The sequence below is a fragment of the Pygocentrus nattereri genome, chromosome 29 (assembly GCF_015220715.1).
Source record: "Pygocentrus nattereri isolate fPygNat1 chromosome 29, fPygNat1.pri, whole genome shotgun sequence".
NCBI lineage: Eukaryota > Metazoa > Chordata > Actinopteri > Characiformes > Serrasalmidae > Pygocentrus > Pygocentrus nattereri.
In genome coordinates this window covers 360,001-387,500 of record NC_051239.1, presented here as the reverse complement: position 1 = coordinate 387,500, position 27,500 = coordinate 360,001, and the positions used below count along the sequence as shown (strand labels likewise).

General features: G+C 44.5%; 1 protein-coding gene across 2 annotated transcripts in view; it reads left to right on the top strand.

Moving 5' to 3' along the window:
* Positions 1–27,500, top strand: part of si:dkey-220o5.5 (actin filament-associated protein 1-like 2) — an 81,353-nt gene that overhangs the window by 19,225 nt on the left and 34,628 nt on the right. For both annotated transcript variants that reach the window (XR_005129905.1, XM_037536114.1), the window contains exons 2-3: positions 12,248–12,385; positions 23,700–23,842. Coding sequence is in view for 1 of the 2 variants with exons in the window: in XM_037536114.1 (XP_037392011.1) it covers positions 12,248–12,385; positions 23,700–23,842 (281 nt within the window). In the remaining variant the exon portion in view is untranslated. The remainder of the gene's footprint in view (positions 1–12,247; positions 12,386–23,699; positions 23,843–27,500) is intronic.

Sequence of the window (27,500 nt, the reverse complement as noted above, 5' to 3'; positions counted from 1 at the left end):
ACACACAGAAAGAGAGAGAGAGACACACACACAGAAAGAGTGAGAGAGAGAGACACGCAGAGAGAGGCAGAGAGAGAGAGAGAGGCAGAGAGAGAGAGAGAGAGAGGCAGAGAGAGAGAGAGAGAGAGAGGCAGAGAGAGAGAGACTCACACAGAAAGAGAGAGAGAGACTCACACAGAAAGAGAGAGAGAGAGACTCACACAGAAAGAGAGAGAGAGAGACTCGCACAGAAAGAGAGAGAGACACACACAGAAAGAGAGAGAGAGAGACTCACACAGAAAGAGAGAGAGAGAGAGACTCACACAGAAAGAGAGAGAGAGACACACAGAAAGAGAGAGAGAGACTCACACAGAAAGCGAGAGAGAGAGACTCACACAGAAAGAGAGAGAGAGACTCACACAGAGAGAGAGAGAGAGAGAGAGAGAGACTCACACAGAGAGAGAGAGAGAGACTCACACAGAGAGAGAGAGAGACTCACACAGAAAGCGAGAGAGAGAGACTCACACAGAAAGAGAGAGAGAGACACACAGAAAGAGAGAGAGAGAGAGAGACTCACACAGAAAGAGAGAGAGAGAGACACACAGAAAGAGAGAGAGAGAGAGACTCACACAGAAAGAGAGAGAGAGACACACACAGAAAGAGAGAGAGAGAGAGACTCACACAGAAAGAGAGAGAGAGACTCACATAGAAAGAGAGAGAGAGAGACTCACACAGAAAGAGAGAGAGACACACAGAAAGAGAGAGAGAGAGAGACACACACAGAAAGAGAGAGAGAGACTCACACAGAAAGAGAGAGAGAGACACACACACAGAAAGAGTGAGAGAGAGAGACACGCAGAGAGAGGCAGAGAGAGAGAGAGAGGCAGAGAGAGAGAGTCCTTGGTCTGAAGGCTGGAAGGTCTCGTCCATAGTCAGGCATTGACATCTGGTTAGAGCCACTGTTTATTTAACGAGTTAGCTGTTTATTTAATGAGTTAGCCGTTAGCGCTCCACCGCCAGATCTGTCAAGTCTGAAGGTTGTTTGCTTTGCACTAATGAAAAGCTGTCAGCTCCTTTTTTCCTCCTGAAACAGCTCCAAACGCAGGCCGAGGTAGCAGTTTAGTAAGAGTCTTTGCACCTGACTGCTTCTGTTTCCATCTCCAGCTGAGGAGAAGCCGCTTAGCATGTGGAGCTGCCCAGCCTTCATCTCCATCCTGTTAGCAGAAATACTTCAGCAACAGAAACATGACATTTACACTTACTGTGCATGCAGTCGGTCAGCCGAGACCTGTTGGGCGTCAGTGGGTGGTTGGTCAGTGTAGTGGGTAACACCTCTGCTCTCTACACTATAGACTGGGGTTCAGTCCCCTGCCTGGACAAGCCCCCTACACTACACCAATAAGAGTCCTTGGGCAAGACTCCTAACACCACCTTCACCCACCTGTGTAAAATGATCAAACTGTAAGTCGCTCTGGATCAGAGCGTCAGCCAAATGTCTGAAATTTACGAGGCTAATGTAGCCAGCAGTGGGAGCGTCCTTCAAACCGTGTTGCTCTAATGTTCTTTATGAGGTTTCTGATACTGTGTTATTCGCTGGATCTATGAACACGGACTGGTGTTCATCAGCATAGCTAAAGTCCTACATGGAAAAGAGGTACAGATGGTGGACGCATACAAGAACTTAGGAACGGTGTTCCACTCCCAACCTAAACTTGATGAAAACACAGAGCTGGTTGTTAAGAAGGGTCAACAGCTCAGATAGCGAGCCTTACGTATATCAGTCCACTGGATTCATAAGGTCGGCCCCTCACTGACTGCATGCCACTGCTGGTCTACCCTCGGACCCTCGGGCCACCCAGATTACTGTCCTGTAGTTTTTAGATTTTAAATGCACACAGACTTTTATTTTAGAAAATAGATAAATATTACAGCAACTGAGAGAACAAAAATAACGACTAGGCCTGATTGTAAAATGATTTTATAGAAAATGTTGTTGTTAAATTTATGTACTAAACTAATTTACAAAGCATAACTAAAGAAAGGAAGGAAGGAAATAAGTGAATTGGACTGTGAGTGGAAAATTAGTGACGATAAGTGGAATTTTGCCTGTTACTCTGCTGAACCACCAGTGAGGCGTCCGGAAAACGCTGAGCAAAACGCCAGTGGAGCACCAGTGAGGCGTCCGGAAAACACCAGTGGACCACCAGTGAGGCGTCCAGAAAACGCCAGTGGACCAACAGTGAGGCGTCCGGAAAACGCTGAGCAAAACGCCAGTGGACCACCAGTGAGGCGTCCGGAAAACGCCAGTGGACCACCAGTGAGGCGTCCGGAAAACGCTGAGCAAAACGCCAGTGGACCACCAGTGAGGCGTCCGGAAAACGCCAGTGGACCACCAGTGAGGTGTCCGGAAAACGCTGAGCAAAACGCCAGTGGACCACCAGTGAGGCGTCCGGAAAATGCTGAGCAAAACGCCAGTGGACCACCAGTGAGGCGTCCGGAAAACGCCAGTGGAGCACCAGTGAGGCGTCCGGAAAACGCCAGTGGACCACCAGTGAGGCGTCCGGAAAACGCAGAGCAAAACGCCAGTGGACCACCAGTGAGGCGTCCGGAAAACGCCAGTGGACCACCAGTGAGGCGTCCGGAAAACGCTGAGCAAAACGCCAGTGGACCACCAGTGAGGCGTCCGGAAAACGCCAGTGGACCACCAGTGAGGCGTCCGGAAAACGCTGAGCAAAACGCCAGTGGACCACCAGTGAGGCGTCCGGAAAACGCCAGTGGACCACCAGTGAGGCGTCCGGAAAACGCCAGTGGACCACCAGTGAGGCGTCCGGAAAACGCCAGTGGACCACCAGCTTTGCCAGCTTTTTTTTTTTTTTTTTTTTTTACAGCTTTGCTGTAAAGGTCTGTTCAAAGGTAACTGGAGTTCGACAGAGAGACCTGGGCTCCCTGTGGGAGAAACAAGTGGCTCAGAAAATCTGGCTCACTTAATCTGATATTGGTTTGTCCAGCGAATTCACTGTAGTGCCGTCAGGTCGGCGTTACATCGCCCCCCTCAGTAGAGCAAATCGCTACTCCCAGCCTTTTATTCCTACTAATAGTAATAGTAGTCTACTACGTAATAGATAATAGTGTTTTTAAATTATGTTTATAGCTATTCATTGTCTCCTCGCACTGTTTCTGTCTGTGTGTGTGTGTGTGTGTGTATGAGTCTGTGTGTATGAGTCTGTGTGTGTGTGTGTGTGTATGAGTCTGTGTGTATGAGTCTGTGTGTATGAGTCTGTGTGTGTGTGTGTGTGTGTGTGTGTGTATGAGTCTGTGTGTATGAGTGTGTGTGTGTGTGTGTGTGTGTGTGTATATATATATATATATATATATATATAACCTCACCTCTTAGCTTTATACTAAGTAAAAGCATAAATCAGTGTTAAGTTGTTGGACTTTTCTAAAATCTCTGCATAACTGAGTGATTGAGATGATTGAGATTCAGAGCGGTTTGGTGTGAAATGGTTCGGGTGTCTTTACAGTGGTGGTGAGAGAAACCAGGGGTCGCCATGACAACAACACAGATATAGACAATTTATTTACTATCCATCTAGTTTTATATGGAATGTTGATGATGGGAAAACGGGAATAAAAAATGTTTTCTTATTTTAGGACTGACTTGCCTCAGAATGCCCTGCATGTCCCTCTCCTAGGTTTGCACTGGAGCTATGAGACTAATGGTCCTGGCAGCAGAAGCTTTGCTTTCTAGCCTGGTGCTAACTGCCCAGCTTAATCATCACACACATCCATTAGCATCAGCCTGTGCTTGTAAATTCCTTTACAGGCGTTTCAGAGAATTAAAAGGGTCTTTCTGGAGTGAAACGTTGAGGGTAGCTGCCTTTCGGTGTCTTCTTTCTCCATACTGTAGTGCTGTGGGCTGGGTTCTCCTGGTATTTCTAGTGTTTTTGCGATGTTTGTTTGGAGAGCATTGCTGCATGACCCTGAATAAACCCGTGGGAATTGCGCTGTTTACTCCAGAGAGATGTGGCCACAGCTAAACCTCTTAACCACCACTACACCCTTCGGCTGCAGGACACGCTGCAATCGAGCTTTCTTAAGCTTTTCTGCTCAGATAATAACTTCACAACGGTTTTATAGAGTCATTTAAGATGTTTGCACCATTCGGAGAAAAAGAGATAGAAAACAGGCATCATCTTCGTCCGTCCATCCATCCATCCATCCATCCATCCATCCATCCATCCATCCATCCAGATAGATATACAGACAGACAGATATACAGGCACACAGACAGGCATGCAGGCAGACAGATAGATACACGACAGTCTGTAGAGATGTACCAAGAAAAGTGGTAAAAAAAACCCCAAAAACCACATTTTTAACATCGCTATAACATAAACGATAATAAACGCACCACTGCTTGTTCATCACTCGCAGATGCGCCGTTCAGCATTAGAAGCTGTTTGTCTCGTTATGGGAGACCCACATATAGGTGAACGTTCAATGTTTAAGAACCTTGTAAATGAGAAAACTAACTTCTGATGACAGTCAGAGGCTCTGGGACCCCCTCTTTCAATTGGATCGTGATTGGTTCCTTGGCGCCTCACGGTTGGAAAAATATGGCACTTTGAGATCAGATGAATCTGTGTGAACCACCCTGTATAACTTTTACAGCTGTTTCCTTTGGATCAATAGCGATCTCATCTTTCTGTGATCTCATAACCTCCATAAATCACCTAAAAAGACATTTCAGGGGTAGTATGTGGTTCTGTGTAGCACCAGTAAGGGTTCCGCTATTGTTAAGATGGGAATCTTGTAGGGCCGAACGATTTGTGGAAAATATCTAATTGCGATTTTTCTAATTTTGCAACTGGAATTTAAATTGTTATTATTATCCATAAGGTATAAAGATCAGACGTGTTTTTCTGGCCAAGAAGTTCAGAATATACAGTTTTCTGTATATGGGGGCAGTCGTGGGCTGGAGGTTAGGGAACCAGCCTCATGACCAGAAGGTCGCCGGTTTGATCCCCAGTGCCGACAGTCCATGACTGAGGTGTCCTTGAGCAAGACGCCTAATCCCCAACTGCTCCCCGGGCGCCGTGGATAGGGCTGCCCACCGCTCCGGGCAAGTGTGCTCACTGCCCCCTAGTGTGTGTGTGCTCACTAGAGTGTATGTGGAGTTTCACTTCACGGGTGGGTTAAATGTGGAGGTGGAATTTCCCCGTTGTGGGACTAATAAGGGTATCTTAATTTCTGACTTGAGTCTTGACCCCTGTATGTACTGAGCCAAACTGCCAGTAGGTTGTGGTTGTGATGTCACAACACATGGAGGATTGGTTGCCTCTGATTGGTCTAACAGGCACTTCAGCTCTTTTTTATTAGCTTCAGTTTCCACTCATAAAATATAAGACAGTGTTTTGGAAACGTACTATAAAATACAGAATTGCAGCCCTTGAGATAAAAAAAAAAAAAATGGGATTTTAATCTGAAAGTGGTGACGTTTTCAGCCCTATGAGCTCGTAGCACTAGAACCATGTTCAAAAGACCAGAAAAGAAAGGCGGCTAAATGCCTCTCCTTACCTTTGGATGAGAAAAATGTTTCATCGATAAAGTCGATAAAACAGGCTGTACGGTTTCCCCAGAATTCCTTAAGCTACCAAATTTGTTTTCCTGACATCTGTGTTGATCTCATACTCAGCCCCTCTCCCTATTCTGGAGTCTCTCACAGCATTTAAAAACACAGAAGCCCACCGGCTCCTCACTCAATAAAGGATTCTTTGTCATCATAGGAGAGTGAGGCAGCATCAGCTAATTAACTGTAACTTTGATGCTTTGAGTCGAGCCGTGTCTATAATATGTGCTGTTAGACGACCTCATACCACTGAGTGCCTGCTGCCTTGTAAACACAGCGACTCTGTCTCATACGCCATGTAAATAGATATTTTTATTTCTCTTGTACTTCTGTCTAGATTTATTTCTGTTTTGTATTTTTCTGCACAATATATGTAAGTTTATGAGTAATTATATGTCCTGCTACTGAAACACCCCAATTCCTCTCCGGGATCAATAAAGTTCCATCTTTCCATCCATCCATCCATCCATCCATCCATCCATCCATCCATCCATCCATCCATCCAACACCATCCACCCACCCAGATGTGATCAGTGCTGCCCTTTAAATAACTTCAGCTAATCTTAACAGCCGAGAGATAATCACTCGTCCACCTAATGGAGCTGCAGACCGCCGGGATAACTTTAAGTTAAGTGATACTTTTTTAATCCCACAACCGGGGAAATTCCTCCTCCGCATTTAACCTATCAATGAAGTGAAACCCCACACACACACACTAGGGGGCAGTGAGCACACTTGCCCGGAGCGGTGGGCAGCCCTATCCACGGCGCTCGGGGAGCGGTTGGGGGTTAGGTGTCTTACTCAAGGACACCTCAGTCATGGACTGTCGGCCCTGGGGATCGAACCGGCGATCTTCTGGTCACAGGGCCACAACTGCCCCTTTACTCTCTGTTTCTGATTTAAATAACATTTAATGGAGAAACATAAACGTTAAATATCAGACTGGGTGGGAAAACAACGTCGTGTTTCGACAGACATGATTCTGTAAGTTTACTGGTGCAGTTATTTCAGAGCTCAGCTCCAGTCCTGAAACCCCTGCGCTGCATAACTGTGGCTTCTCTGGTTAAAATACCTGATATTATTAGCTGATGAATGCCTTCTGGAGCTGAACGAGGTGTGAAGAGCAGAGAAACACACTAAACTATACTAAACAGGCTCCAAACCTGGAGTGAAAGCACTGAATTAAAGGCCTGTGTGTCTCGTCTCTCGGCTTCTGTGGCGTCTTACAGGTGAATCGTTCTCAAAGCACAGCAGACTGAAGGCGCCGCGCAGTGCAGTCACTCCCTGACTCGCTCCTCAGAATGGCAGCGACTACTTCACGTGACAGTGACGTCACGTGAAGCGCGAGAATGTAGAGCTCATTGTTCTAAACGGAACCACTGTCTTTACTAAAAGAGCCATCCTTTTTAAAGTGTGTAGCTTTGTTTAATTATTAGTCATTAAAGGAACCCAAAATCGGGCAGAGCCCGACATCTCAGGCCTTAATTCAGTTTCATATTTAGTAATACATGGAAAGATGGAAGGAAGAGTCAAAAACATTGATTTACAGTCTTGTTTATTCGCTACTTATTAGCAGCTTAGTTACTCCTCCTCCATCATCCCTTCCACTGTTTTCTCCGCTCTTCTCCAGGTCAGGCATCGGGAGGATCAGCTGGTCGTTTGCCGTTTTGAGCTGAACTCTACGTCCTTTCAGATGAATATTTGGCTGAGGCCTCAAACGAGATCCCGCATTGACTCATCTCTACTGTAGCTGCTGAGGACAGCCGCATGCTGTGAGGCCACTTATTGTGGTCACTGTTTTTCCCTCTCCTAGCCTGTTTTTCAGGCAAAAAGAAATACGGCAGGGTCGTGGGAAGGTTTTTTAAGATGGAAGTTACATCTTTTCAAACTTCCTCTGTAATTAAGTGGTTCAGATGTAAAGAAATGCATGCCGAGCGGTTTGGTGTGAAACACTTTGTTCTAGAGAAACTTCTGGAGTCAGAACTGTTCACAGTGGTGGTGATGGGAACCAGACATCTGCCTCTAAAAGCTCCATCGCAGAAAGTTCCTACATGAAATGGTTCTGAATTCACTGCCTGATGCCTGAGATGTTATAAGATAGTTTGCAGACGATGTTTTTAATGGTCCGTTCACAGAGGATGGATATGGCAGGGTGTTGTGAGACAAAATCGTCCCCAAAGATTTTTTTTTTTAAACAATTTTCCATTAACATTCCATATAAAAAAAAATATGGTGACCGCTGGTTCCCATCACCACCACTGTAAAGAAATCTGAGTCTCTACAATCAACCATTTCACACCAAACCACTCGTTTCAGCGACTGAGTTATGTTGACATTTTGAAAAATTGGTGAAATTTGGTACAAGGGAGCGGGAGATTGACAGGCGGATTGGTGCTGGGTCAGCAGTGATGCGGGCTCTTTACTGGTCTGTTGTGGTAAAGAAAGAGCTGAGCCATAAGGCAAGGCTCTCGATTTACTGGTCGATCTACGTTCCCTCCCTCACCTGTGGTCATGAGCTTTGGGTAATGACCGAAAGAACGAGATCGCGAATACAAGCGGCCGAAATGAGTTTCCTCTGCAGGGTGTCTGGACTCTCCCTTAGAGATAGGGTGAGAAGTTCGGTCATCCGGGAGGGACTCGGAGTAGAGCCGCTGCTTCTCCACATCGAGAGGAGCCAGCTGAGGTGGTTCGGGCATCTGGTTAGGATGCCTCCTGGACGCCTCCCTCGGGACCCCGGGGAAGACCCAGGACACGCTGGCGTGACTATATTGCCCAGCTGGCCTGGGAGCGCCTCGGAATCCCCCTTGGAGAGCTGGTGGAAGTGGCTGGGGAAAGGGAGGTCTGGGCCTCATTGCTTAGGATGCTTCCCCTGCGACCCGAACCCCGGAGAAGCGGAAGATGATGGATGGATGGATGGTGGAATTTCCCATTTAGGCAGTGTATCATTGCTGTTGGAAAATAATCTCTGAGAGCTGATCTTGTTGTTAGCTGGCGAGGGCTGGATGTCCAGCTGAGTAGAGGAACGCTGCAAAGACGCGATTCGACAGTTAATCCAGTTTTATTAATTTTATGAGTGTTTACACGCACTTAATAATCTGATTGCAGACAATCAGATTTTGTCAGTAATCCTATCAACGCATTTACACACACTTCAGTTATCAGATAATGAGAAACTCCAGGTCTACGAGTCAGGCAGTAATCAGATTTCTGAAGATGAAAAGATGAAGAATATTGAAATCCTTTATTCCGTGTTTGGTTTCAGCGCCACTCCGACAACTTTGCTGCGTCTCTCGCCATCCGTCGTCTGATCTCGCGCACGCGCAGACTGAGAAATCCGAAAGAAGTCAGAGTAAGAGCTCATAGCACTGGGAAATCTGATTACTGAGCTAAAATCCAGCCTCTTTATCAGATTTTCTGTTTACATGACCATTTAAATAATTGGATAACTGCAGAAATCCGATGTGATTAGATAATTAAATGCAAACGTCCAGCTTGTATTTGGTTTCAGCGTCGCTTCAAGTGTTTTGCTGTGTTTCCTGGCGATGCTGCTCGCTTATTTCCAGTACCGCTGCCTGTTTTCATTAGGACCAAGAGTACCTGTTACGGGGCTAACATTAGCTATCAGCCCTCTCTAATGAGGATTAACCGTCGTGGGACGCTGCTGGTGTGTGAAGGCCACTCAGAACTAAAATAAAACATACTATAAAAATCACCTTTTTGCTTTTTTATAGTTTTAGCATCTGCAGTTCAGCTCTGCACCCTAAGAGAACGTCCCTGAAAGAAGAGATGATGAAAGTTTCCCCGGAGGAAAACAAACAGAGGGAGATTACAGGGAGGGAAGGGGTGATGGGAGGAGGGAGAGAGGGAGAAACAGCCAGGCGAACAAGGACTCCCTACTGTTCGCTGTGAGGATGCTTTCATCTGGGGTTATAGTGTGTGAGCGTGAGTGCATGCGTGTAGGTGTGTGTGTGAGAGAGAGAGAGCCTTTGTCAGCGTGTGTGTGCGCTCGTGTTTACCTTCTAAACGATGAATTATGAATCAACAATGCGTTGTGATGATTGTGAGAGTTCATTCAGCTCTTTCAGTGCTTCCCCACAGAGGCCCATTCAAAAGCCATTCACTCATAGCACAACAACTGGCCTGTGTTTTCAGGCTTCGGCGTGAATAAGAGACTGTAGCGGCCTGTTGATGCACTCAGAATCCCTGAATGTGTGTGTGTGTGTGTGTGTGTGTGTGTGTATATATATGTATATACACACACTGGTCAGGCATAACATTCTGACCACCTCCTCATTTCTACCCTCACTGTCCACTTTATCAGCTCCACTGACCGTATAGCTGCACTCTGTAGTTCTACAGTTACAGACTGTAGTCCATCTGTTTCTCTGATACTCTGTTACCCTGTTCTTCAGTGGTCAGGACCCCCGTGGACCCTCACAGAGCAGGTACTATTTGGATGGAGGGTCATTCTCAGCACTGCAATAACACTGACGTGGTGGTGGTGTGTTAATGTGTGTTACACTGGTACGAGTGGATCAGGCACAGCAGTGCTGCTGGAGTTTTTAAACACTGTGTCCACTCACTGTCCACTCTATTAGACACTCCTACCTTGTGGATCCTCCTTGTAGATGTAAAGTCAGAGACGACAGCTCATCTGCTGCCGCACAGTTTGTGTTGGTCATCCTCTAGTCCTTCATCAGTGGTCACAGGACGCCGTCCACAGGACGCTGTTGGCTGGATATTTTTGGTTGGTGGATGATTCTCAGTCCAGCAGCGACACTGAGGTGTTTAAAAACTCCAGCAGCACTGCTGTGTGTCCACCTCCTAAAAGCTCCTCGCAGAAAGTTACTACATGTGATGGTTCTGAATTCCCTGCCTGATGACTGACACATAGTTCTGAGAAGACCTTGGCCTTAAAATCCATTCATGGTGGAGGGACACCTGCAGGACGTTGTGAGGCAAAATAGTCCCCAAAGAAAATTCATTATTTCAGATTTTCCACAATTTTCCATCATCAACATTCCATATAAGCTCAGAAGACTCGTGTAGGTTCTCTGGTGGTTCTGGATGGTAAATAAAGTGTCTATATCTGTGTTGTAGTCATGGAGACGTCTGGTTCCCATCAGCACCACTGTAAAGACGTCTGAACCACTTCCCACCAAACCCTCTGAACCTCTCTGTTTACACCTCAGTGACTTAATTATCCTGAAATTATTCCCTTAAAGAAGATCTCACATTATTCTCGGCGTAGTTGCTGTATGATGAGGCCTGAGATGAGGAAGCCTGATCTGATTCCTAAGCAGACCCTCCAAAAGTGAACGTGTTAGTCTGAAGCACGGGTTTTGATATTTGTGCGACTCTACAGGTAATTCAGTTTTGCTAAATGAATGCACACCCGTCTCGTTAAGGCCGTGGTCAGGAATGAGGACAGCTTTAGAGCTTCCTGTGTTTGGTGAGGAAGTTAAATATTTGCAGTGCCGAAACATCTGCAGATCTGATGCGAGGGGCGTGTCTTTACAAGACTGGCTGGCATTGAGAATTGGCACCGCTGTCACCTGATTCTCCTGATTTGACGGCTGTGAGTCGCATGATCTTCCTCTGATTTTGATTCGTGTTCACACCAAAAGGACTGGACCGGTTCTCGTTTCTTTATTTGTAAACAGATCAGGGAATCGATCAGGAAATGACCCTTACTGTGGCCAGAAAGTGAGTGGATCAGTCTGAAAGTGGCGATTCAGCAACACCAGTCTTGGTGCTCTTAAAAAAGAGGGTTCTCTTTAGTACCGAAAAAGAGTAACAGTGGTAGAACCCGTTTCTTCATGGGTTCTTTAGTGAAAGGAATGGGTCTATTTAGGACCGTGAGTTCTTCAGATTGAGGGAGAATGTCTGGTGTATGGTTCTGCATAGAACCGTTTTGACAATGGAAAACGCTTGACGTCATAACAGTAGGAGAACCCTTTTTGGTGCTGTATAGAACTGTTTTCAAAAAGTTTCTATGTAGAATCATGTACTGCACATTCACCATCAGTCGGAAGAACGATTTTACCAAGCATGAAATGGTTCTGTATAGAAATCATGGCTTTAAATAGAACTATCCTCTTTACCGAAGAGCCCTTGAAGAACCATCTTTTTAAGGTATGTGTGTATAGAGCCATTTTTAAAAGGATTCTTAAAAGATGCATATACATCTGATTTTCCATCGTTAAGAAGAACCCATTTGAACCATGCAGAACACAGATCATGTGTTCAAATGTGCGTGGTTCTATGCAGAACCATTGTCTTTACTTTAGCATGAGTGTAGGGCTGTTAGAACAGTTAATAATGATCAATCACATTATTTTTGTGTGGTTAAAGAAAGATTTGTTCCATTTGAAGAGAACATGTTGAGCACGTTAACAAGGTGTGGCCATGACTTAATTATCTCATACCCACGCCTTATTTCATCGTACCCACACAAATTTTCATCACCGATGCCCAGTGAGAGCAACAGTGCCTGCACGTTGTAACATGAGTCAGAGCATTTTCAGATTCCGTTCAGAATCATTCCTGTCAATATGATTCCATACTAATGGAATAAGTCACGTCAGACTGTGGAGTCGAATGCCGTTGTCTCTGATACGTATGTCTGCTCCTCAGTTCTGGCCCGGCTGGTTTCGGATCTGCAGGCGTTTTTGCTGGTTCTGGACAGTGAGAACCTCAGCTACATTGCTCAGGCCCAGAAGAAGTCCATCTCAGAGCTGCTGTCCAAGCTACAGGACCCCAAAGAAACGCCAGGTGAGTAGTACTGCTGTCCACACCCTGCAGTTTTAAATCTAAAGGTTCATCAATTTTTCTAAATAAATAATAATACATAAATAATTGGTATTGAACCTCCACTCTGTTCATAAACATAAACCAGCCCAAACTCATTTACTATAAAATGAACTGGTGTTTGTAGAAATTCAGAAAAAAGCCGCGTCAGTCTCGACTGCATATGTGGACATATTTCTATATTGAGCTCTATTTACACAAAGTTAGGTTAGTTCATCATTTATGTTGAACAGACTCTCCCAAAGTTTTACGCTGCTGCGCTGACGTTGAACCGCGTGCTGCACTGGGTCGGTATGACCAACAGGTCAAAACCAGCTCTAAACAAAGTGACCGCTGGGCCCTGATTGGTGCTCTGGCTTTGCGCTTCTTTCGTTTTGACATGTGACGTTTTTATACACACAGAAACCAAAAGGAACCACAGATTTCTCAAAATGTAGGAGGAAAAAGTCGGATATTAGACTCTGAAATGTAGTGGAGTGAAAGGAGAAAGTCGCCCAGAACGGAGAAACTTCAGTACAGATACACCAAAAATACTAAAGTACAGAAACTCATTACATTTACTCAGCTACTCAGTTACTCAGTTACTCAGATACTCAGATACTCAGTTACTCAGATACTCAGATACTCAGTTACTCAGATACTCAGATACTCAGTTACTCAGATACTCAGATACTCAGTTACTCAGATACTCAGTTACTCAGATACTCAGATATTCAGATACTCAGTTACTCAGTTACTCAGATACTCAGTTACTCAGATACTCAGATACTCAGTTACTCAGATACTCAGTTACTCAGTTACTGTCCACCACTGCGCAGGTCTTTTATCAGCTGGACAGCAGAACTAACAAAAGCAGCCTTTATGACAGCTGACACAGGCTGGAATGAGCCTTCATAAATGTTAGGTAAGTTGTCTCATAGACTTATGAGTGCTGCCTTCATCCGTTAGACGTCTGGTACTGAGGCATGCATAGATAAGCGCTTTTAAATAATACAATGATAGTTAAGTTGAACTGTAGTAGCTTCCTTGTTTTTGTTTTAATCCAGAAAGTGACACCAGTGAATTCCGGTAACACTAAACTCTGCAGGAAGACCCAGAAGCCTCCTTAAAGGGTCAGATCCTTTTATTAGAAGCCCGTCCTGCCTCAGCGTCAGAATGAAGCCTTCAGCGTAAACGAGTGGATGTGTAGGGTCATGCGGAGGTGAGGCGGGACAGATCTAAAACTCCAGCAATCCCAAGCCTGCTGCTGCTGCTGGGCTGTAAATTCCTGCGCTGTCGTAAAGCTCCTGTACCCCATGACCTCATCTCTCCGCATGTCTCTGAGCAGGACAGCACCGGCCTCATGTCCAGCTGTCTCCAGATCGGGAGAAACGTCCAGATTTACTGCATGTTTTGGTGGAATATGACCAGAGTGGAATTTGTGGAGGTAGAACAGGACCTGTGGAGGGTCATTACCATAAACGGGTATTAATATCAGTGGGAATTCATCGTCTCCTGGCACCAGTGCCTCGAATTTCACTCTATAGAAGCAAAGAACTGTGGATTGGCTTATGGCACCATCTTCAACTCGGTAGTCATGGCAACAGCCAAGCTATGTTGGTCCATATATGGTTACGTGTACAATAATGTAAAAAAAAAAAAAAAACTGTTCTTTTGTGTTTTAATGTTCTCAAAAAAGAAACAAAAATGATAAAAACGTGCAATAAATCAAAGAAATATAGGCTAAAAGTATATTTGTTGGAGCTTTTTGGATGGACGTCTCACATGATTTTCAGTGATCAGTATTCCTACCACTGCTAATGCTATCCGGGTACGCTGGTCCAGCTGCCCGTTTGGTGTGTGCAAAAGTTTGTGCACTCCACTTATGCTAGTATGATTGCACTAGCAACATCCTAGCATCCTTGTGGGACTCCATATTAACAGCCTTGCGACATCCTAGCAACCACCTGGGATGAGCAATGCCTTAGCAGCCACCTTAGATACTGTAGCAACCAATTAGCAACACATAAGAAACCGCTTTGGACATCCATCCATCCATTTTCTAAGCCGCTTCTCCGTCAGGGTCGCGGGCTTTGGACATCGTGGTAGAACCATATTATAGAACTACCCAACAACAACCACCTAGCAACCACCTGGAACACCTCAGTGAATGCTTAGCAACGCCCTAGCAACTAGGGCTGAAAGATTAATCTTATTTCACCCTAACAGCGCATTTTATCACAGATGAGCGGCAGCGGCGTCTCACGTGCTCCAAACAAGAGCAGTGAATGTTCAGCCACGTCACTTCATTTGATTTATTAATAAAAGAGATTGGACGTAAATTCATTATCGATCATTACAGATACTTTGCTTTAAACTGCCAAGTCCTCACACAGTGAGAAATTAGAAATCCTGTATAGAAAAAAGACGCCTCGATAATCGTTTTATAACCATAAGCCTCTGAATTGCAGTCGAATCGAATCTCGAGGTGCCTCCAGATCCCCACCCGTACAAAACGAGCAGCTCACAAAACGACTTAAGTACCTTCTTAAGTAACTTCTAGAGCTGCGGTGAAAATACTCAGAACATTCAGCATCTGTCAGCACAGAAAACTGAAGCTGGTTAGACTCTTTTCTTGTCCTTTGGGTCCCAAAATACAATAACAGAGCTCCACAGTGGGAGGAGTCGGAACTGTGGAGCCGAACAGGAGCAGAACCAGCACAGCTGAATGAAGCCAAACCCCAAGGAGAGAATTAGGAGCTACATGTTAAAGACGGGATTTTTACTCAGTTCTGTACGTGAGTAGAAGTAAAAACATCATTTGTAAAGTTCCAAACTATACAGACGGTCAAAACAGGATAATACATGAAGTCAAGGGTCGTTAAATCCCACCCCCTCCGAATTTCGCCTGTATTAGTGGAGCTGTTGGCAGCAGTGCGAGTCAGTGAGGCAGAGCTGGCGGGCTGCAGTGCCGGGGAAGACGTTCAGTCATGTCTGAAGCATGTCTTGCTCATTCGAGGGCCAAAGGAAAGCATTTTGACTCATATTTGAAGAATCTAGCCCAGAAATCAGGGCTAACAATAGTCTGACCCGCAGCTCGGCGAAGGGTCCGTGTTTGTCGGACAGGAGACGTTTTACTGTGATTTGAACTGAATGAAAAGCCCGGTCCGTGGTTCCGGGAGGAACGTTATTATGTACATTTTTGCAATGGTTTTATCATTTTTGACGTTGAAACAATGAAAACAATGTAATTAGGTCATTAATTATTACAAGCTGCTCACTTCACAGAGATTTGCTGCTTTCATTGCATTCTAGAACACTGTCAATGGAGGAGAACATTCTAAAACGCCCTGCATTCTAGAACACTGTCAATGGAGGAGAACATTCTAAAACGCCCTGCATTCTAGAACACTGTCAATGGAGGAGAACATTCTAAAACGCCCTGCATTCTAGAACACTGTCAATGGAGGAGAACATTCTAAAACGCCCTGCATTCTAGAACACTGTCAATGGAGGAGAACATTCTAAAACGCCCTGCATTCTAGAACACTGTCAATGGAGGAGAACATTCTAAAACGCCCTGCATTCTAGAACACTGTCAATGGAGGAGAACATTCTAAAACGCCCTGCATTCTAGAACACTGTCAATGGAGGAGAACATTCTAAAACGCCCTGCATTCTAGAACACTGTCAATGGAGGAGAACATTCTAATACGCCCTGCATTCTAGAACACTGTCAATGGAGGAGAACATTCTAATACGCCCTGCATTCTAGAACACTGTCAGTGGAGGAGAACATTCTAAAACGCCCTGCATTCTAGAACACTGTCAATGGAGGAGAACATTCTAAAACGCAGTGCATTCTAGAACACTGTCAATGGAGGAGAACATTCTAATACGCCCTGCATTCTAGAACACTGTCAGTGGAGGAGAACATTCTAAAACGCCCTGCAGTCTAGAACACTGTCAATGGAGGAGAACATTCTAATACGTCCTGCATTCTAGAACACTGTCAATGGAGGAGAACATTCTAATACGTCCTGCATTCTAGAACACTGTCAATGGAGGAGAACATTCTAAAACACAGTGCATTCTAGAACACTGTCAATGGAGGAGAACATTCTAATACGTCCTGCATTCTAGAACACTGTCAATGGAGGAGAACATTCTAATACGCCCTGCATTCTAGAACACTGTCAGTGGAGGAGAACATTCTAAAACACAGTGCATTCTAGAACACTGTCAATGGAGGAGAACATTCTAATACGCCCTGCATTCTAGAACACTGTCAATGGAGGAGAACATTCTAAAACGCCCTGCATTCTAGAACACTGTCAATGGAGGAGAACATTCTAAAACGCAGTGCATTCTAGAACACTGTGAATGGAGGAGAACATTCTAACACGCCCTGCATTCTAGAACACTGTCAATGGAGGAGAACATTCTAAAACGCTGGGCATTCTAGAACACTGTCAATGGAGGAGAACATTCTAAAACGCTGGGCATTCTAGAACACTGTCAATGGAGGAGAACATTCTAAAACGCTGGGCATTGTAGAACACTGTCAATGGAGGAGAACATTCTAAAACGCCCTGCATTCTAGAACACTGTCAATGGAGGAGAACATTCTAATACGCCCTGCATTCTAGAACACTGTCAGTGGAGGAGAACATTCTAATACGCCCTGCATTCTAGAAGACTGTCAATGGAGGAGAACATTCTAAAACGCCCTGCATTCTAGAACACTGTCAGTGGAGGAGAACATTCTAAAACGCAGTGCATTCTAGAACACTGTCAATGGAGGAGAACATTCTAAAACGCAGTGCATTCTAGAACACTGTCAATGGAGGAGAACATTCTAATACGCAGTGCATTCTAGAACACTGTCAATGGAGGAGAACATTCTAAAACGCTGGGCATTCTAGAACACTGTCAATGGAGGAGAACATTCTAAAATGCAGTGCATTCTAGAACACTGTCAGTGGAGGAGAACATTTTAATACGCCCTGCATTCTAGAAGACTGTCAATGGAGGACAACATTCTAAAACGCCCTGCATTCTAGAACACTGTCAATGGAGGAGAACATTCTAAAACGCAGTGCATTCTAGAACACTGTCAGTGGAGGAGAACATTCTAATACGCCCTGCATTCTAGAACACTGTCAATGGAGGAGAACATTCTAAAACGCAGTGCATTCTAGAACACTGTCAATGGAGGAGAACATTCTAAAACGCAGTGCATTCTAGAACACTGTGAATGGAGGAGAACATTCTAAAACGCAGTGCATTCTAGAACACTGTGAATGGAGGAGAACATTCTAATACGCCCTGCATTCTAGAACACTGTCAGTGGAGGAGAACATTCTAAAACGCAGTGCATTCTAGAACACTGTCAGTGGAGGAGAACATTCTAATACGCCCTGCATTCTAGAACACTGTCAATGGAGGACAACATTCTAAAACGCCCTGCATTCTAGAACACTGTCAATGGAGGAGAACATTCTAAAACGCAGTGCATTCTAGAACAGTGTCAGTGGAGGAGAACATTCTAATACGCCCTGCATTCTAGAACACTGTCAATGGAGGAGAACATTCTAAAACGCAGTGCATTCTAGAACACTGTCAATGGAGGAGAACATTCTAAAATGCTGGGCATTCTAGAACACTGTCAATGGAGGAGAACATTCTAAAACGCAGTGCATTCTAGAACACTGTCAGTGGAGGAGAACATTCTAATACGCCCTGCATTCTAGAACACTGTCAATGGAGGACAACATTCTAAAACGCCCTGCATTCTAGAACACTGTCAATGGAGGAGAACATTCTAAAACGCAGTGCATTCTAGAACAGTGTCAGTGGAGGAGAACATTCTAATACGCCCTGCATTCTAGAACACTGTCAATGGAGGAGAACATTCTAAAATGCAGTGCATTCTAGAACACTGTCAATGGAGGAGAACATTCTAAAATGCTGGGCATTCTAGAACACTGTCAATGGAGGAGAACATTCTAAAACGCAGTGCATTCTAGAACACTGTCAATGGAGGAGAACATTCTAAAACGCTGGGCATTCTAGAACACTGTCAGTGGAGGAGAACATTCTAAAACGCAGTGCATTCTAGAACACTGTCAATGGAGAACATTCTAAAACGCTGGGCATTCTAGAAGACTGTCAATGGAGGAGAACATTCTAATATGCCCTGCATTCTAGAACACTGTCAATGGAGGAGAACATTCTAAAACGCCCTGCATTCTAGAACACTGTCAATGGAGGAGAACATTCTAAAACGCCCTGCATTCTAGAACACTGTCAATGGAGGAGAACATTCTAATACGCCCTGCATTCTAGAACACTGTCAATGGAGGAGAACATTCTAATACGCCCTGCATTCTAGAACACTGTCAGTGGAGGAGAACATTCTAAAACGCCCTGCATTCTAGAACACTGTCAATGGAGGAGAACATTCTAAAACGCAGTGCATTCTAGAACACTGTCAATGGAGGAGAACATTCTAATACGCCCTGCATTCTAGAACACTGTCAGTGGAGGAGAACATTCTAAAACGCCCTGCAGTCTAGAACACTGTCAATGGAGGAGAACATTCTAATACGTCCTGCATTCTAGAACACTGTCAATGGAGGAGAACATTCTAATACGTCCTGCATTCTAGAACACTGTCAATGGAGGAGAACATTCTAAAACGCAGTGCATTCTAGAACACTGTCAATGGAGGAGAACATTCTAATACGTCCTGCATTCTAGAACACTGTCAATGGAGGAGAACATTCTAATACGCCCTGCATTCTAGAACACTGTCAGTGGAGGAGAACATTCTAAAACACAGTGCATTCTAGAACACTGTCAATGGAGGAGAACATTCTAATACGCCCTGCATTCTAGAACACTGTCAATGGAGGAGAACATTCTAAAACGCCCTGCATTCTAGAACACTGTCAATGGAGGAGAACATTCTAAAACGCAGTGCATTCTAGAACACTGTGAATGGAGGAGAACATTCTAACACGCCCTGCATTCTAGAACACTGTCAATGGAGGAGAACATTCTAAAATGCTGGGCATTCTAGAACACTGTCAATGGAGGAGAACATTCTAAAACGCTGGGCATTCTAGAACACTGTCAATGGAGGAGAACATTCTAAAACGCTGGGCATTGTAGAACACTGTCAATGGAGGAGAACATTCTAATACGCCCTGCATTCTAGAACACTGTCAATGGAGGAGAACATTCTAAAACGCCCTGCATTCTAGAACACTGTCAATGGAGGAGAACATTCTAAAACGCCCTGCATTCTAGAACACTGTCAATGGAGGAGAACATTCTAATACGCCCTGCATTCTAGAACACTGTCAATGGAGGAGAACATTCTAAAACGCCCTGCATTCTAGAACACTGTCAGTGGAGGAGAACATTCTAAAACGCAGTGCATTCTAGAACACTGTCAATGGAGGAGAACATTCTAAAACGCAGTGCATTCTAGAACACTGTCAATGGAGGAGAACATTCTAATACGCAGTGCATTCTAGAACACTGTCAATGGAGGAGAACATTCTAAAACGCTGGGCATTCTAGAACACTGTCAATGGAGGAGAACATTCTAAAATGCAGTGCATTCTAGAACACTGTCAGTGGAGGAGAACATTCTAATACGCCCTGCATTCTAGAAGACTGTCAATGGAGGACAACATTCTAAAACGCCCTGCATTCTAGAACACTGTCAATGGAGGAGAACATTCTAAAACGCAGTGCATTCTAGAACACTGTCAGTGGAGGAGAACATTCTAATACGCCCTGCATTCTAGAACACTGTCAATGGAGGAGAACATTCTAAAACGCAGTGCATTCTAGAACACTGTCAATGGAGGAGAACATTCTAAAACGCAGTGCATTCTAGAACACTGTGAATGGAGGAGAACATTCTAAAACGCAGTGCATTCTAGAACACTGTCAGTGGAGGAGAACATTCTAATACGCCCTGCATTCTAGAACACTGTCAGTGGAGGAGAACATTCTAAAACGCAGTGCATTCTAGAACACTGTCAGTGGAGGAGAACATTCTAATACGCCCTGCATTCTAGAACACTGTCAATGGAGGACAACATTCTAAAACGCCCTGCATTCTAGAACACTGTCAATGGAGGAGAACATTCTAAAACGCAGTGCATTCTAGAACAGTGTCAGTGGAGGAGAACATTCTAATACGCCCTGCATTCTAGAACACTGTCAATGGAGGAGAACATTCTAAAACGCAGTGCATTCTAGAACACTGTCAATGGAGGAGAACATTCTAAAATGCTGGGCATTCTAGAACACTGTCAATGGAGGAGAACATTCTAAAACGCAGTGCATTCTAGAACACTGTCAGTGGAGGAGAACATTCTAAAACGCCCTGCATTCTAGAACACTGTCAATGGAGGACAACATTCTAAAACGCCCTGCATTCTAGAACACTGTCAATGGAGGAGAACATTCTAAAACGCAGTGCATTCTAGAACAGTGTCAGTGGAGGAGAACATTCTAATACGCCCTGCATTCTAGAACACTGTCAATGGAGGAGAACATTCTAAAATGCAATGCATTCTAGAACACTGTCAATGGAGGAGAACATTCTAAAATGCTGGGCATTCTAGAACACTGTCAATGGAGGAGAACATTCTAAAACGCAGTGCATTCTAGAACACTGTCAATGGAGGAGAACATTCTAAAACGCTGGGCATTCTAGAACACTGTCAGTGGAGGAGAACATTCTAAAACGCAGTGCATTCTAGAACACTGTCAATGGAGAACATTCTAAAACGCTGTGCATTCTAGAAGACTGTCAATGGAGGAGAACATTCTAATATGCCCTGCATTCTAGAACACTGTCAATGGAGGAGAACATTCTAAAACGCAGTGCATTCTAGAACACTGTCAATGGAGAACATTCTAAAACACTGGGCATTCTAGAACACTGTCAATGGAGGAGAACATTCTAAAACGCAGTGCATTCTAGAACACTGTCAATGGAGGAGAACATTCTAAAATGCTGGGCATTCTAGAACACTGTCAATGGAGGAGAACATTCTAAAACGCAGTGCATTCTAGAACACTGTCAGTGGAGGAGAACATTCTAATACGCCCTGCATTCTAGAACACTGTCAATGGAGGACAACATTCTAAAACGCCCTGCATTCTAGAACACTGTCAATGGAGGAGAACATTCTAAAACGCAGTGCATTCTAGAACACTGTCAATGGAGGAGAACATTCTAAAACGCTGGGCATTCTAGAACACTGTCAGTGGAGGAGAACATTCTAAAACGCAGTGCATTCTAGAACACTGTCAATGGAGAACATTCTAAAACGCTGGGCATTCTAGAAGACTGTCAATGGAGGAGAACATTCTAATATGCCCTGCATTCTAGAACACTGTCAATGGAGGAGAACATTCTAAAACGCAGTGCATTCTAGAACACTGTCAATGGAGAACATTCTAAAACACTGGGCATTCTAGAAGACTGTCAATGGAGGAGAACATTCTAAAATGCTGTGCATTCTAGAAACCTGTCTATAGTAGATAGTCTAGAACAGTGTGACTGTGGAGAACATTTTAGAACACTAGCTGGGGACATTTTAAAACCAAGTGAATAGGGGATGTTCTAGAACAATGTGAACAAGGGACAACATTCTAGAACATTGTGATTGTAGGCTTTTTAGAACCATGTGAAACGAGGATGGTATAGAAACCTGAATGGGGGAGAACATTCTAGAACACTGTGAATGGGGGCATTCTAGAACCCTTTGAATATGAGATGGCCTAGAACAGTGTGAATGTGGAGAACATTTTAGAACACTAGCTGGGGACATTTTAGAACCAAGTGAATAGGGGATGTTCTAGAACAGTGTGAACAAGGGACAACATTCTAGAACATTGTGATTGTAGGCTTTTTAGAACCATGTGAAACGAGGATGGTCTAGAAAACTAAATGGGGGGGAACATTCTAGAACATCGTGAATGAGGACATTCTAGAACCATGTGAATAGGGGATGTTCTAGAACAGTGTGAACAAGAGAAAACATTCTAACACACTGTGAATGGGGGCATTCTAGAACCCTTTGAATATGAGATGGTCTAGAACAGTAGAACAGTGTGAATGAGGGAGGACATTCTAAAACAGTGTGAATGGAATTGGGAATGTTCTCAACACTTTAAAAAGATGGTTCTTTAACGTTCTTTAGTAAAGAAAATAGTTCTGTATACAATCAAAGAACCTTTTGCATGATCATGAGGTTCTTTGCGTCATGAAAGGGTTCTTCAGAATGATCAAGAGTTTGGAATGGGTTCTATATAGCACCAAAAAGGTGTTACTATTGTTCTATTGTTACAAGCTCGATATCGTCACAATAGCAGAACCCTTTGTTGCTTTTTCTTATAGGTCAGTTTTTGCTTGGTGGTTATCTTCTGCCTAAAGGTTAACCTTCGCTTGGTGGGTCAAGGGTGGTTAGCTGTCACTTGGTGGTTAGCTGTCACTTGGTGGTTAGCTGTCACTTGGTGGTTAGCTTTTGCTTAATGGTTAGCTGTCACTTGATAAGCTTGTGCTTGATGATTAGCTTCCGCTTGGTAGTTATCTTTCGCTTGGTGGTTAGCTTTCCCTTACGAGTAGCTTTTGCTTGGTAGTTATCTTTTGTTTGATGGTCAGCTTTCATTGTGGTTAGCTTTCGTTTGGTGATGAACTTTTTCTCATTTCTTTCTAAGATTTCTGAGTTGCTCCATCTCAAACACAGAGAAATCGTAAGGGAACACAGTTTTGTCAAAGCTCTGAAAGTGGAACAAACCGCATCCACCTTGTGATTGGAGATGGATGCAGTTTACGTAAGTGCTACCGAAGATTAGGACAGCCTTGTTTACAGTGAGAAAGGAGATTTATGGTAAAATATGATGGTCCGTTATTCGACATTGGAAAAAAATTCACGACATACATGTATATTGTTTGCTCAAAAGTGCAAGTTTAACCTACTTAGAGAGAAAAACATGATTCATGTTCCTAAGGACTAAAATACTCTCACCAAATAGTCTTTTATATTGAATGTTTCACATGCTGCACTGCAGATAAACAGGACTAATTATGCTGTCGTTGTAATGAAATGTTCTTCAGGCACAACAATCTCCATGATCTGCTTAGAGAAAGCACATGGTGGTGTAACTCATTACGGTAGTTGTAAATATTGTCAATTGTTGACTTCTAAGAGATCCCTTAGGCTGGATTACAGGGAGTTCTCTGTATGCCTGTGTGTTTCTGCAGTGGAGGATGCGGAGTACATGATAATGAACTGTCCGTCTGGAGGCCCCAGCAGTGATCTCAGGGAAAGCTCAGTGGCTGAGGCTCTGGATTCGGCAGAACACCCTCTATCCTCCAACACCACTTCTGAATGGCTGCGGCGTGGGGTAAGACCACCACACAACACAGCAACTTTCATTTTAAAGCAGGAGTTTAGCAAAAAATCGAATGCATCCGGTTTTTCCGTCAGTTTAACCATTTCATAAGCCCATTACATTTTGGGCCTGACGGAAAAACCGTCACCACCGCTGTGAACAGTTCTAACTCACAATGAAATGCAAATCATGTAAACTATATTATTAAAGGAAAATGCTACAAAGACAACATATCAAACGTGGGAACTGAGAAATTTTATTTTGTTTTGAAAAATATTTGCCCTTTTTGAATGTGATGCCAACAACATGTTCCAAAAAAGTTGGGACGGGGTCTGTTTACCGCTGTTTCATCACCTCTTCTTTAACAGCTCTGTCAGTGTTTGGGAACTGAGGAGACGCTGCTGCAGCTCTGACAGTGAAATGTTTTCTGTTATGGTTTGATTCAGGATTTCAGCTGATCGTCAGTTTCAGGGGCTCATTTGTCATATTTTTCATTTAATAATGCACCAAATGTTCTCAGTGGTGACCGGTCTGGACTGCAGGCAGGTCAGTTTAGGGCCCGGACTCTAATACAGAGCAGTGCTGCTGTAATACATGCAGAATGTGGTTTGACGTCGTCTTGCTGAAATAATCAAGGCCGTCCCTGAAAAAGACGTCGTCTGGACGGCAGCAGATGTTGATAAAACATGTTTATATCATTCAGCTTTAATGGAGCCTTCACAGATGAGCACATCACCCATGCCATGTGCACCAATGCACATCAATGCATTTTGTTTTTATTTACATTTTGCACAGCATCCCAACCTTTTTTTTGTATAAACATGGACTAAAGTATGTTAGTGTGGCTCCAACAGTATTAGCAGCCTTGAAAACTTAGTCCATGTTTATAGATAACATACAGTGGCAGAAGCCGCATCATCAGGTCTATCAGAGATTACTAACAGTGTGTGGAGATAATCAATTACAGACTTTATTGATTGATTAAACAGTGTCAGTTCATTCTTTTCTACCGCTTTAAGGGATTATACCACTCCGCACCATCAACTGCTGTTTGTTTTGACCTGCTAATCCGCTCTCCTATACATTCTTCCTTACATAAATGGATTTAGCAGTCCATAAGCATTGGGATTAGCAAGCAAAGTCTGATCTCAGGTGCGTAACACTTGTGGAATTGTTGTTATGTTAGGAGGTTTTCAGTGGCTTGCTGCCACGTGGTCGTACACTGCCCCATAGAAAAGCAATCCGTCCATCGGCATTGTTCTCCACTGCTGCGCTCCGTCTTTCTAACTTTCTAAATGCTGTTGTGGTCGAGAGGGAGCGTTTCTGCACCCAGACAGAATTTCAGAAATGTATCGTTATGTAAACGGGTTGAATAGCCGTGTTATTGTGTCATGTACGGGTGCTAGCGTGGCTGGGCGTCAACAATAAGCACCTTTATCACAAAACAACATTCCAAGCAGTCTCCGAGCTTTGATTCAATGAGAAACAGCAAAACAAGAACACATTCATTTGAGCAGGAGTCAAGAATAGACCCCTCTGTCTAAATTTAGAGGCAGTGTGCTTCTAGTTTTAGACTCCATGAGACGTTCATGACCTCTGTGACCATTTTAGGTATATTTCCAATAATATCTCTTCTTTAGTGATGTCATTGGAAGGTTTATTGATGAGCCTGAATGTGGTATAATGAACAGTAGTAATGAACACTCACTGGCCACTTTATTGGAAACACCTCTTAATTCTCTGTACACTGTGGGTGCTGTATTGTAGACTGTGGGTGGTGTTTTAGGGGTGCTGTATTGTAGACTGTGGGTGGTGTTTTAGCGGTGCTGTATTGTACCCTGTGGGTGGTGTTTTAGGGGTGCTGTATTGTACCCTGTGGGTGGTGTTTTAGGGGTGCTGTATTGTAGACTGTGGGTGGTGTTTTAGCGGTGCTGTATTGTACCCTGTGGGTGGTGTTTTAGGGGTGCTGTATTGTACCCTGTGGGTGGTGTTTTAGCGGTGCTGTATTGTACCCTGTGGGTGGTGTTTTAGGGGTGCTGTGTTGTACACTGTGGGTGGTGTTTTAGGGGTGCTGTGTTGTACCCTGTGGGTGGTGTTTTAGCGGTGCTGTATTGTACCCTGTGGGTGGTGTTTTAGCGGTGCTGTATTGTACCCTGTGGGTGGTGTTTTAGCGGTGCTGTATTGGACACTGTGGGTGGTGTTTTAGGGGTGCTGTATTGTACCCTGTGGGTGGTGTTTTAGGGGTGCTGTATTGTACCCTGTGGGTGGTGTTTTAGGGGTGCTGTGTTGTACCCTGTGGGTGGTGTTTTAGGGGTGCTGTATTGGACACTGTGGGTGGTGTTTTAGGGGTGCTGTATTGTACCCTGTGGGTGGTGTTTTAGGGGTGCTGTATTGTACCCTGTGGGTGGTGTTTTAGCGGTGCTGTATTGTACCCTGTGGGTGGTGTTTTAGGGGTGCTGTATTGTACCCTGTGGGTGGTGTTTTAGGGGTGCTGTATTGGACACTGTGGGTGGTGTTTTAGGGGTGCTGTATTGTACCCTGTGGGTGGTGTTTTAGGGGTGCTGTATTGTACCCTGTGGGTGGTGTTTTAGGGGTGCTGTATTGTACCCTGTGGGTGGTGTTTTAGGGGTGCTGTATTGTACCCTGTGGGTGGTGTTTTAGGGGTGCTGTATTGTACCCTGTGGGTGGTGTTTTAGGGGTGCTGTGTTGTACCCTGTGGGTGGTGTTTTAGGGGTGCTGTATTGGACACTGTGGGTGGTGTTTTAGGGGTGCTGTATTGTACCCTGTGGGTGGTGTTTTAGGGGTGCTGTATTGTACCCTGTGGGTGGTGTTTTAGGGGTGCTGTGTTGTACCCTGTGGGTGGTGTTTTAGGGGTGCTGTATTGGACACTGTGGGTGGTGTTTTAGGGGTGCTGTATTGTACCCTGTGGGTGGTGTTTTAGGGGTGCTGTATTGTACCCTGTGGGTGGTGTTTTAGCGGTGCTGTATTGTACCCTGTGGGTGGTGTTTTAGGGGTGCTGTATTGTACCCTGTGGGTGGTGTTTTAGGGGTGCTGTATTGTACCCTGTGGGTGGTGTTTTAGGGGTGCTGTATTGTACCCTGTGGGTGGTGTTTTAGGGGGCGCTCTGTATCGTGTAGTGTCAGTAGTTTTGATCTTGGCTCTGTGGGCTGTGATTTGTATTTTCGAGGATGCTGTTGGCCCTGTCTGAGTAATGACAGGCCACTGTTGTGGGCAGTACTGTAGTGGCTGGCCCAGAAGTTGGGTCGAAGCTGTTTTGTGGTTGACCAGTCCCAGCGTTCCCAGCGTTCCCAGCTGCAGCATGGCCACTCTGCGGCCTTTGCCTCATCTCTCACCCAGGAATTGAGCTGGAGGGCAAAGGTCGAATCCTACCTCACAGCCGAGGCCTTTCAGTTAACTGGCCGCAGAGAAAACAACGGGAAGAAACCGAGATTCACGTCAGTGAAGACTTTAAACAAGTAAAGCAGAGGCGCCTCGGTCAAAGTCCCAGTTCTGTTGAATTTCTCAGTTAAAATAAGTTCAAATATTCCTGTTTATTTGCTTTATTTACCAGATGGTCAAAAGGAATGAAATGTGCCTTTGGAAAGGTTAGACAGATTTTAGAATTTATGCTTTATTTTTTCCCAGTTATGTGTATCAATAGAATTTGGGC